This window comes from Sorex fumeus, unplaced genomic scaffold (genome assembly GCF_029834395.1).
Source record: "Sorex fumeus unplaced genomic scaffold, SorFum_2.1 ptg000014l, whole genome shotgun sequence".
Classification (NCBI taxonomy): Eukaryota; Metazoa; Chordata; class Mammalia; order Eulipotyphla; family Soricidae; genus Sorex; species Sorex fumeus.
In genome coordinates, this window is record NW_026606071.1 from 32988073 (window position 1) to 33000188 (window position 12116).

The 12116-nt window shown below is 36.7% G+C and overlaps 1 protein-coding gene across 1 annotated transcript in view; it reads right to left on the minus strand.

Annotated features, from left to right (window-relative positions):
* ABCA12 (ATP binding cassette subfamily A member 12) overlaps positions 1 to 12116 on the minus strand; it is a 194711-nt gene that overhangs the window by 75093 nt on the left and 107502 nt on the right. Inside the window, exons 12-18 of the mRNA XM_056111825.1 lie at positions 10543 to 10799; positions 10334 to 10446; positions 8917 to 9041; positions 6639 to 6812; positions 3091 to 3255; positions 2564 to 2774; positions 542 to 681 (exon numbers count right to left, since the gene is read on the minus strand). Coding sequence (XP_055967800.1) covers positions 542 to 681; positions 2564 to 2774; positions 3091 to 3255; positions 6639 to 6812; positions 8917 to 9041; positions 10334 to 10446; positions 10543 to 10799 — 1185 coding nt within the window. The remainder of the gene's footprint in view (positions 1 to 541; positions 682 to 2563; positions 2775 to 3090; positions 3256 to 6638; positions 6813 to 8916; positions 9042 to 10333; positions 10447 to 10542; positions 10800 to 12116) is intronic.

Below are 12116 nucleotides of genomic sequence, written 5' to 3' on the forward strand. Positions count from 1 at the left end.
CTTACAATTCAAATCATTAAAACCAACTTTATAAGTGAAAGGAGAATTATATCATGGTTAAATTAGTTATGCAGTAAATATGGCTACTAGTCATAATATTATCTATCCTCACTATACAAACAAAATGTTAAGTTGCACCATCAAATATAGCGCCAAGAATGTGTTATGGAAAAGCAGTTTTTGTTCAATCTAAATTTACAGTTTTCCAACATTCTTTTGTCTGGTGTCACTATTTTTATGTACTTTAAGACTGAGGCTTTTGGAGATAAATTTTAATACCTGAGGTCTTGTTTCAACTAAACTTATTCCCAGTGTAACATGATTAATTTCTTTTCAGAGTGTTACCATGAAATCTACATTCTTTATATATAAAAACATAAATGACATACAGGAGGCAAAAGCTGAGAATAATTTACTATCAAAAAATCCTTTAGAAGAGTGTCAAGCAAAAAGATCTGAGTCAGGTAGGGTACATATGGAAGTTTACTACTTTAAAAATTGCCTTAATATGCAACAAAACTTTTAGTTAGAATGGTCAAACCTTTTCCATTATTGCTTTTGTGGTGGGGGTGTATGGCGCATACAGGATTTTTCCCAGCAACATAGGTTTCAAGAAAGCCCAAATCACAGGTCCAGCAGGCATGTTAATGATGTCTTTATAAAGGGAGAAGCAAAATGGTGCTGGAAGAAAAAAGTGGCATAAAATCATTCAGTATCTATATTTATTTAAAATTTATTTCTTCGTGGTAAATTAACAAAGATGATAGCACAGCGGTAGGGTGTTTGCCTTGCACGCAGCCAACATGACCGACCCGAGTTTGATTCCTCCGCCCCTCTCGGAGAGCCCGGCAAGCTACCGAGAGTATCTCGCACGCACGGCAGAGCCTGGCAAGCTCCCCGTGTCATATTCGATATGCCAAACACAGTAACAACAAAGTCTCCAATGGAGACGTTACTGGGCCTGCTCGAGCAAATCGATGAACAACGGGAGGGCCTTTACTTTACTTTACTTTTACACCCAAAAGTCATGTGTTAGCACTTTCCTTATGATTAACAAGTGTGAGGCATCTGGTACCAAAGTAAGAAAGCAGAGCAGCGAATCTTTTGTAGGTGTGAAAGCCTATCCTGATAAGCAAGCCAATAGTGAGTGATGATATTTTTCCAAGTAATAAGGTTGAAAACCACATTTCATAATTTCTTCTAAGTATAGCTCATTGACACTTAATTTCTGAAAGACATACCAAAAAAATCTGCCTCTGAGATAGTTCCAGGTATGAAAGAGTTGTTTAATGAACATTTGTTCAATGAATCCATTTACACACCATACTAATCTTTAACATTTTATTTGGAAGCCCTCACCTGGTTGGTTGTATTTTGCATCTCATGGTTATAGTCAGTTAAATGACTTTGAGGTGCCACTGAACATAGGTTGTCCTACTGCACTCACAAAGCTCTTCTATGTGAAACAAACTTCCAATTCTAGAATATTTTTCTTAACCCTTCTTAACTTCAAATGTGTGCCCTTTGCAAAGGAGGTATAGTTGGAACGGCAAATTCTAAGTGCTGTGGTTAAGAAGCTGGAAATTGAGTAGACTTCCTGGGTTCAAATCACAATTCTGATCACTCCTTGTTGGGTGACTCAGGTCAGGTTATTTGATCTCATTGCCCTTAATTCTCCTTTATTAAAATGGATAGTAACGTGCCATTCATATATTGTTGCAAAGAATGAATGAGTGAATAATATATGTAACAGGCTTGACATGTATCTTCTGCTTTTATTCTAACATAAAGACATAGTTAGGAGGTGATCATAAGCCCCCTGGCGCCGTGCAATCCCATCAATGGCCAAGATTCAGAGACTATAAAACCCAGCTCCCGGAAGAGAACAGCTTAGAGTCTCCTGCCCCTGCACCTGGCTGTCCTCGCCGGGGCCCCTTGGAGGGGAGCGGGTTGAGTTTTCCTCCCCGCTCCGACCAGGGCTCCGGCAGCCGAAAACCTCCAGATCCAGCCACCACCATGCTGAGACCACTCTCTGCACACATGAAGGTACTGGCAGAGGGACAAAGCCATGCAGGTTCCGGGGCCGAGATCTCCAAGCCTACTCGGATTGGGGTTGAGCATCCTCCACCCAGATCCTCCAAATTCCAGTAGGCGGGGGTCACACCCACCAACTGGCCCCCTGGTGCTGTGTAATCCCATCAACGGCCAAGATTCAGAGACTATAAAACCCAGCTCCCAGAAGCGCGTGGCCGTATTTGCCGAGATCTTATCATCTCATTCCTACTTTAGACAAACTGTCAGGCTACGGAATGTAACCTGCCCACACGGCAGAATCTGGCAAACTCCCCGTGGCGTACCCAATATGCCAAATACCAGTAACAATGAAGAGTCTCATTCTCCTAACTCTGAAAGAGCCTTGAATATGGCACTTTCTAAAAAAAAATTCTCAGGGCTAGGACAAAGACACGTTACTGGGGCCTGCTCAAGGCAATCGACAAATAACAGGATGGTTGTGATTTGTGATTTGTGATCATAAGCATGTTGATTTTGGAATTATACTCACTGGTATGTAAGGGAATTCCATATTTTGAAGCTACTTGCTCTTTGCTTAAATTGTAAGTCAATAAATCTTTGGTGCTGTTGCCTCTTCGTCGCTGGGAAGAGGGCAGCAAGGCAGTTAAATACTCAGTGGTGATGCCCTGGGAACACAGTGCTTGAGAGATGGTACTAAAGGATCCCTGTGGTGTGTTCATCCGGTTACTTCTGTACATTGCCTGTGAGATATTAAGTTATGTTGTATTCCAGTTAATGACAGAAATGCTAAAAAAACACAATATTGAGAGAGAAAACCCATCGATGATTAGAGTATTCTGTTAGTTTGCAATACTCCCTTTAAACATATTTCCAAATGTAAATGCAGAACACTAAAATGTCACTAATTTGAATGACAGAAAAGTGCTGTTAAAAGATCTTTTCTGCACATTTTTACAATGTACTATGCTCATATCTGGATGTGATAACTAACTTCAAATAAACTTAATATGACAAAAGGAATTTTCCAATAAGAACATCACCAGGTGACTTTTCTACCTGTGTTAATGGAACACTTTTGGGTAGATGCATTTGTGTCAAGGATCTCATTTTGTCTAGTAGTGGACGTGTGCCGGAAGCCATCTGATTGAGAATTTCTTTCAATCTCATGAAGAGCTCTATCATTTTTTCTACTGGTTTTTGATCTTCTCTAGGTACAAACACCTAACAAAAATATGATAAAAAAGAAATTAATTATGTGAGAAACTGGAACCATCACACATTATTGCTGGGTGTACTAGAAGGTATAATCATTTTGGAAAATAATGTGGTAGTTTATTTATTAGCTAATACACAAAGTTACCATATAATCTAGCAGCTCCATTTTACATACTTACCAAAAATAACTGCAACATCTATCTACATGAATTTTTTTTATCCCTAGTAGTAATACATGCAATAGCCAAGAAGTAGAAGCAATCTATGTGAATGGATGCACAGAATGTCCTACTTTAAAATGAAGTATTGTTTACTAATAAAAATAAGTGATATACTGATATTAGTTACAATATATGAAATTCAAAAATATTATACTAATTGCAAAAATTTCAACACAAAGTCGGCATAGTATCCAAGTTTATTTGTATGAGATCTCTAAATAAAGAAGTGCTATACACAGAAAATAGAGTAGAAGTCACCTGGACTTGAGGTTATAAGTAGAATGCAGATAACCATAAAGTTTCTTTTGAAGTTGATGGACACATTCTAAAATTAGAGTATGGACCAGAAAGAGAATATAGTTGATCAGGCACTTGTCTTGATTGAAACCCAATCAAGGTTCAATCCCCACTACTGCATATGGTTCCCCAAACTCCAACAGTAGTGATTCCTGAGTGAAGAGTCAGGAGTAATCCCTGAGCATACTGGATATGGCAAAAAAAATAAGTAATAATAAATTAAATTAGACTGTGATATGGCATTCCCTACATTTCACCATTTACTGCTATAGGAATGAAATTGGAAGGTGAGAATCCAGGGAAATATGTCATACAGCAAAAGAGAAATACTGGGTGACCTCATTCATCAATGAAACAAAAACAAAAGAAAACAAACAAAACCAAATCTTGGGTTTGTATCACAGAACTGAACTTGCTAAATTGGAATGGGTAATGATGGAGGAGGTCCAATAGACAGCAGTAGAAATACATCGACCCTTGATGGCCATATCTGAACCACACTAAGAATGTGTTAGCCATCTAGTCATCACTACATCTTTCTTGCTGGTAAATAATATAAAATCATGCCTTCTATCTGCTTAGGGCAAGGTTTTTCTCAACTTTCTAGAATTAGAAATTTGTATGACTCATAGAAGAATTTTATGAATGTGCTACATGGTTTATAATGCCCTGTACACACCACGAACTTATGAAAGGGTACTTATAAAACATATATTATAATGCTAATCAATGTTCCATCAATACAGAAAACAAACAAACAAAAACAAATAAAATTATACTGTGATCATAATTCTAAGATTCTACATATTTGCTGAAAATTTCATTGAATTGTTCACTTAAAACGAGTGCATTTTGTGATATAAAATTAAACCCAATAGTGTTGCCTCACATAAATGATTTTAAATATCAAAAAGAAAGATATAAATTATAAAACTGCTCCTAGGTGCTATTGTTCAAAAATCACAGCATGTGCTCCTGAAAGTCAGAAGAGCTCTCTCAAAAAACTCTTACTTTTTTTTAGACTTAGTCACAATCTTATAATGTTTTTCTGTTGCAGAAAGAAACACTGAAAATCTTTTAAAATTTTATAATAATTTTAATCCCCTCATTCAATTATTTATTTACATTAAATATGTTGAATACTGCTATGTTCTCAGGATTGGTCAAGGTGATAAAGGCTCGTTGGTGCAAATACTGTTACTATCCTACTATTCCGGGAGGTCTGGAGAAAATATCCCAAATCAGCCAACTGACAAAAGGTTAAGCACTAGAGTATAGGAAGAGTTTTGCAAAGAAAGTAGACGAGGTCTTCCTAAGATAGCACTCCAAAGGAGAGTAAAAACAAGACAAAGGGGAATAAATTAAAGTTATAGGTAGAGGGGAAAGATGCCTGAGGTCCAAAAGAATGGAAGCTCTTTGCAAGAAGAAGAGCATTAAAGACCCTCATTATGAGTCTCAGACTCAGTGGGAGATTGTCAAAGGAACATAGCTGCCTCAATAGCACAGATACTAATGAGGCTTGGAATCTTCTTGGTTAGAATCAAAGTATTTGCTTTTCTTCCAGGATTCTAAGCACACTTTTAGTGTTGTTAAATAAATTGAGTAATGAGCAGACATTTTTGTCACTGTTGTTATTTCTAGTTGCCACACACACACAAAAAAAAAAAAAAAAGAAAAGAAAAGAAAAGAAAAGAAAAGAAAAGAAAAGAAAAGAAAAAAACCCAATTGGGAATGGTCTTGCGCAATTGACTGCTAGACTCAACCAGAAACAGTTACTGTGAAATCTTCTCTGCAAAGGCATTGTGATATAGAAAGCTGATTTTAGCTGGATAGAATTCATCATTTCGATTCATATGCATTTTCGGTGTTGCTTTATATAAAAGAACCATTTAAGGGTATTTGTGAGTTCCTCAGTGGGCCTGGCACTCTTCTTGACTTTTGAAATGCTCCAGTGAGCAAAGCAGCTCTTGTGGAGCTTACATCCTAATGGGGTGGACGGAAGATGAATAATGAAAATGAAGACTAAAACATATAGCGTGTTAGAAGCACAAGAGCACACTAGACGGGCAGGGAAAGGAAGCTTAAGAGTGCAGTAGGTGAGAGATTGGTTGCGTTTTTAAGAGGTCAAGGGGTCTTAATGATAAAGTCACAAAGGAAGTGAGTGAAATCGCCTTTCAAATTATGAGAAGGGCACCTCCTGGAGTGGGGGCAAGAGCTACTGGGGCAGGGAGATGTAAAGCCAGACTAGGAATCTGAGATGGGAAGTTGTACGGATCATGGGACACTTGTAAGATGTGGAGGTTTATGTGGATAAAACAGGAAGCCCCTGCATGGTGTTGAGCAGTGGGGCTTCATGTGACCTAAGATTTGAAAGGATCACTCTGGTGTTGGAGGGCATTGCTGGGAAGGGAGCAAGTGTGGGGGCCAGGAGGCCAGTTAATAGGCCATTTTAGAAATAATGATGTGGGATAATGACTCAGACCTAGATTTTTTGTAGCATGTTCTAAAACCTTTTATCCTATTTGCTCTAATGTGGCAACAGCATAAGTCAGCTGTGTCACTTCTGGTTTGACTTCAAGAGAAAAACATTGTTACTAAAACTTTCATATTTTATTATAGCATATATTAAGCTGAATACCTGGTCTTGGATATACAAACCGAGAGTTAATAAGGCATTAATGTTAATTTCCTTACCTATAAAATGTGCAGATTTGCAAGATATGATTTCTAAGGTCCCATTTTGTTTGAAAATAAAGGTTGTATAAATGAATCTCGTCCCTTATAGTAGTACGTAGTTACCTACTACATGTATAATAAAACATCCTTATATTAAACCAAAAATATAAAAATATTTCATCAACATGAACTTGCCTTGTACGCGAAGTTGTGAATATCTAAATAGTGAAGAAGAGTGATTGCAATGAGGTAGGACTGCCGGGACCTCTCAGGAAGAGGAAGGCTACAGAACTCCTTCACCACATCTTCCATGTTGGGATTGGTTCCATTAGCATCACAAGAATGCAACCAGAACACACGAGAAATAATCTGCAAGTTGGAAAAAAGACATATGTTCATTTCAGAGGGTTTTCTTACACTCAAAGACTTCAAATAAAAATGTAACCAGTTATTCTCAAAGTCAAAAGTTTTTTCTTAAGGCACTGATTCCCATCAAGAACTATTAAGTGTCCACTATTTACTGGAACGAGAAATTGTTCAAGGAATAGATGTGAAAAGGAGACAAAGAAGAGAGTGGGAAGATTCTGGGCTTTTTCCACTTAAACAACAGGGTGCTTGCTGGTGTTAGGAAAGATCATTCATTCGGAATTAGTCTGGGGAAATTGCTAGTTGAAATCTCATATTGCCTTTAAAATTTTACTCTTAGTTTATTCAAATTGCATTTCATTAAAACTTGCTTTTGCATTTCATTTTTATAATGATTTGAAGCTGCAATCTCATACAATAAACCCCGAGGTCTAGAGATGAAAAGCAAAGTACAAAGCCCAGGATCACACAATCCTGTGAATTAACCATCCTGGACAGTGAGGCTTGTGTGAAAGGGAGGTGTGAAAATGGGAAGGGAGATGTCATCTCTACTGTGACCGAGCTGAAAATAAAGAGAAAACTTTACAAAGTTTAAGATTATAGAAACTTTTTCTTTTTTTTCCCTTTTGAACATCGGAAGAATATACATTCTCCATTTACATATTTTTATATATTAAAACAAATCTGCGTTTCAGAAGAAAGACAATGACTGAAATTAGATCAGAGAATCAATTGAGCAGAGAGGTCAAATCAAAGGGTGGATACATATTTGCTGGATCAAGTGGATAAAAGGGAAGACAAAGCAGTTTTAATTTTCATATGGGGAAACCAATTACATTGACACTGTAAACCTAAATACTTTCCAAATACAGTCTTAAAGTCTTTTTAGAAACTTGATCAAATATTGAAGAACAGCTGGTCTGTGCTTAGAAATTATACACTCTGTCACACCTAAATTTTGGAGGGAAGAGGTTTTAATCTTGACAGCTCTTTTGGAAAATGTCTATGACACTTCTATACAATGGACTTGGAAAAGGGATAAAAGATAAGACATTTCAAGTGGAAAACCCTATTATAAGCCTATGAGGAAATGCATTATTCATTTCACACCAAAAGTATTTGTTAAACCCAACAAATTTATCCAAAGTTCCCTGACCACATCTATTTTCTATACAGTATCTTGTCTGGGGACTTTTAAAAAGTGAAAATATGGGTTTATTTTTATTTTATTTGTAGCAAATTACAAATAATCTCTGTTCTTCCCCAAGTGTTAGGCTACTGAAATGTGACTCAAATCATCAAAAAAAAAAGTGGGAAAATTTACCTCATATAAGTTGATTGTTAAACTACATATAAATAACTATTGACCACACTGCCTAGTTTAGAAGATTATTTGAGGGTAAAGCTGGACAATGACAAATACAGGATATTCTCATGAATCTGTGGTATATAGAATAAGACATCAAGAAAATAAACAGAAGTTATCAAAGACAGAAAATACATTGGGCCTAGATTACTAGGTTATGTAAATGCCAGAGAAGGAGAGAATTGGAGGGCAGGGTTAAGAAGAGGCAGTCTGGAGGTAACATAGAGGTAAGGATCAGGGTCCTCACTAGTCAGTAGAATCAACAATACTGTAAGCATGGGCCCCAAAGTACAATAATTAAACTTTTAAGAAGTTCCTGTGAAGGAGATAGGTTGGGGTGGGGGGAGCAGTGGAAGGGAACCTGGGATCTCTGGTAAAGAGATACAAATACTGGTGGGATTGGAGTTGGAACATGATATACCACAAACTCTATTGTTTGATTACAACTTTGTAAATCTCACATTAAGAAACAAAAACCTACCAACCAAATAAAGGACAAAAGAGACCAGAGGAAAGATAAAGATAATTATGGAAAGAAGCACAGAGTAACTTGATTCTTGCTTCAGAATTTTACTTGTATCTTTACATCAGAAGTAGGATTCCAATTTATCACTTGTGCTATGATACATCTACTAGATTTTGTATGCAGTTTCTCAGTATTTTACAGATAAGTGGTCAACAAATATTAAATGCTGTTTCTATTTCTAAACCTGGGTTCTAGTAGAATATATTGTGCCTTACCTCAGCTCGGTTATCAGGGATAGGAATGGCCAGCAAATTGTCAATACTTCTATTGGACAGTACCGTTGTTCTCCTTAGTTCTTCTCTCAGCTCTTGAACGTTTTTAAACAATTCTATTAACTGGCCTGCACATATACATAAAAGTCACATGTTAGTGGCAATGCAACTCTTTTTGGTAGTACTAACATAGAGAAACCTTATAAACAATACATATAATTCAACATTTGTGCTTTATGCCAGGAACAGATGTTTCCCAGTTTGAGCAAACTTTGCATATTTAGGATCTATGTCTATCTGATTTAGACTTCCTTCTTTTATAATATCATTAACCCACAATAGCAGATTGCTCTGAGTTTATAAATTTTAAATAGACAGCTATGAAGCAAGGTGAATTAAAAATAAGACTTTCTCACAGACTTTGACCACATAATGTACTTTGTATGAAGTGAATTATGTGTACTACATATATTCTTCTGATTTATGAAATCACACACATTCAAAATGCTTTGTGGATGTGTTATTCTTGGCATCAAAAATCTTTTAACCTCAAATTTCATTACATTGTTAATTTGGTACAAGGTTTGCTATCACATAATGTCACAATGCATGTTTCTTAAGTTTGCCTAGTGTACTACAGTTCATAAAGACTTCCACAATCATTTTCTCAATTTTAAATACAACACATTTAACTCCAAGCTTTAAGGGATAGTGATCATGATAATTTCATCTCTGGATCTTCTAATGCATAACAAAATTTTTTAAATAAATTTTAAGTAGAAATTTATACTTCATTTTAGCAGATTGAAATCTCTATTCTGTAAATGCCTTTCAATTTCTTTACACCCTATCCCTTAGGAAAAAAATGTTTTATTTTTGGACTTAGTGTCCTTTCAATTTTTTGGCTGTCTGTTGTCTAAAATCCTGAATGTTCTTTTTTCCAGTATTGAGGTATTATGCAAAGAAGAAGTGAATTTCATGATGCTCGTGTTGCGAATACTAATAGGACGTTCTGAATGGTGATTTCTGTAGATAGCACATTTGAATTTTTTAAAATCAGATTATTCACATGAAAGTAAATATATTTTATCTTAGCTCTTGCAATGGACTGCCTAATGCACTTTAAGATGTCAGAGAAACAAAAGGCAAATGGCCTAACTGGGTAAATTTTTGAATGTCTCTTGGCTATGAAATAAAACCTCCCTATTTTATTTTCTTCTAGGTTGCTTGTGTTTACTTTAGACAAGCAGCCACATTTGAAAGCTTCAGGCTTCACACGTGTGAGGGAAAGAGCAATACAGATATATTTTATATTGGGAAACTTAATAAAAAAAAAAGTCTTTCTTAAAACTGCTGTATGAACATCTCACATCTCACCCATTCTAATAGGACAGAATTTAAAAAATAAACAGGGAAACACCTGGCCTTCCAGAAGCGTCTCTGCTGCTATTGACATGCAACACAGCCTCCATGGTGGGCATCAACCGTGTGATATTTTCCAAGTAATTCATTTGCAATGCCTTTTCCAAAAACCTGGAGTCGAACAGAAGAGAGGAAGATGTTGACAGAAGCCTATTGATAATTTGAGAAGCCATTTCCCCAAGGAAGAAGACAATGAAAAGAACTCACTGATCCATATTTAAGTTAATTTTGTTTGGATCCCCGGTAAGCAAATCCCTCAATTTTTCCGATAGAATATTGTTATGGTACAGTAAGCTGGTTGCTATTTCGGTGCCAAGTTCTGCTGCTCGGAGGAGGCGCACATGGCGTATGCTATCTTCACACAGGTTCCCAAAGTTCAGATTGGCTTGCTGACACATTTGCTCTATTGAATTGAAAGTTTCAGGTTCACAAAGAAGTTCAGTCAAGTTTCGAAGCTGAGAAAGCTTTCCAGAAGGGGAAAAGAGTGGGAAATAGATTAGTCACATAAACCCGATATATATTTTTTTAATTAATTTTTTTAGTTGAATCACAGTGAGATACACAGTTACAAAGTTTTTCATGATTGGGTTTCAGTCATATAATATTCCAACACCCATCCCTTCACCTGTGTATATTTCCCACCTCCAATGTTTCAAGTTTCCCTCCCTCCTCATCCCGGACTTCTGTGGCAAGCACTTTTCTTCTTCTTCTTCTTCTTCTTCTTCATCCTCCTCCTCCTCCTCCTCCTCCTCCTCCTCCTCCTCTTCCTCCTCCTCCTCCTCCTCCTCCTCCTCCTCCTCCTCCTCCTCCTCCTCCTCCTCCTCCTTCTTCTCCCTCTCTCTCTCTCTCTCTCTCTCTCTCTCTCTCTCTCTCTCTCTCTCTCTTCCTTCTGGACCTTATGGTTTGCAATTCAGATACTGAAAGGTTATCAGGGATATTCCTTTACCTACTTTCAACGCTCAGTTCTGGTCCAAAATGGTCTTTTCCAACTATTATTTTCATAGTGAACCTGATATTTACTATGTAATAATAAGCAACCTAAAAATATTTTAAAAGGGGATTGCACTAATCGTTTTTTTGTTAACTTGCAACAGTTTAACTACAGAGCACTGTTTTCTCACTGTTTATTCTTTTGATATAAAACTTTATATCTTTTATACTTATTGCCAACTACTCACATCATGTAGGTTCTTGGCTTAAAATCATATAGTGCAGTAACCAGAGAAATAATAGCACAGAGGTTAAGTTGCTTGCTTTTCAGGCAGCCAACACGGGTTCAATCCCTGATACCCCATGGTCTAGAATACTGCCAGGAGTGATCCTTGAGTGCAGAGCCAGGAGGAAGCCCTAAGCACAGTAGAATGTGGTGTCCAAATCCCAAACAAAGCAAACTCTGTAGTTTAGTTTTGTTCAGTTTAAATTATAATCCCTAAACTTAATTGAATTTTTAGTTTATATTTTAAGTCATGTGTAATGGTAGAGAGCAAAGCAGATTAGGTTGGAAAAAGACAAATTGGGTAGGGAACTTTAAAAATACTTGTTCTCCTAATACCCATTAGCAAGGCTACTAGCAAGCAACCAAACTAGAAAACAAGTGTTCATGAAGAGTTGGTGTGATTAAAACCCTTCACCAGTAGTAGTAATTAAACCCTTGGGAATGTAAACTGATGCATTGCCTCTGGAAAATGGTATGGTGATTCTTCAAAAAAATAAGATATTGATTTTTTTCATAGAATGCAGAAACTCCACTTTTGTGAAATGAAATTGAGGTATCAAACATG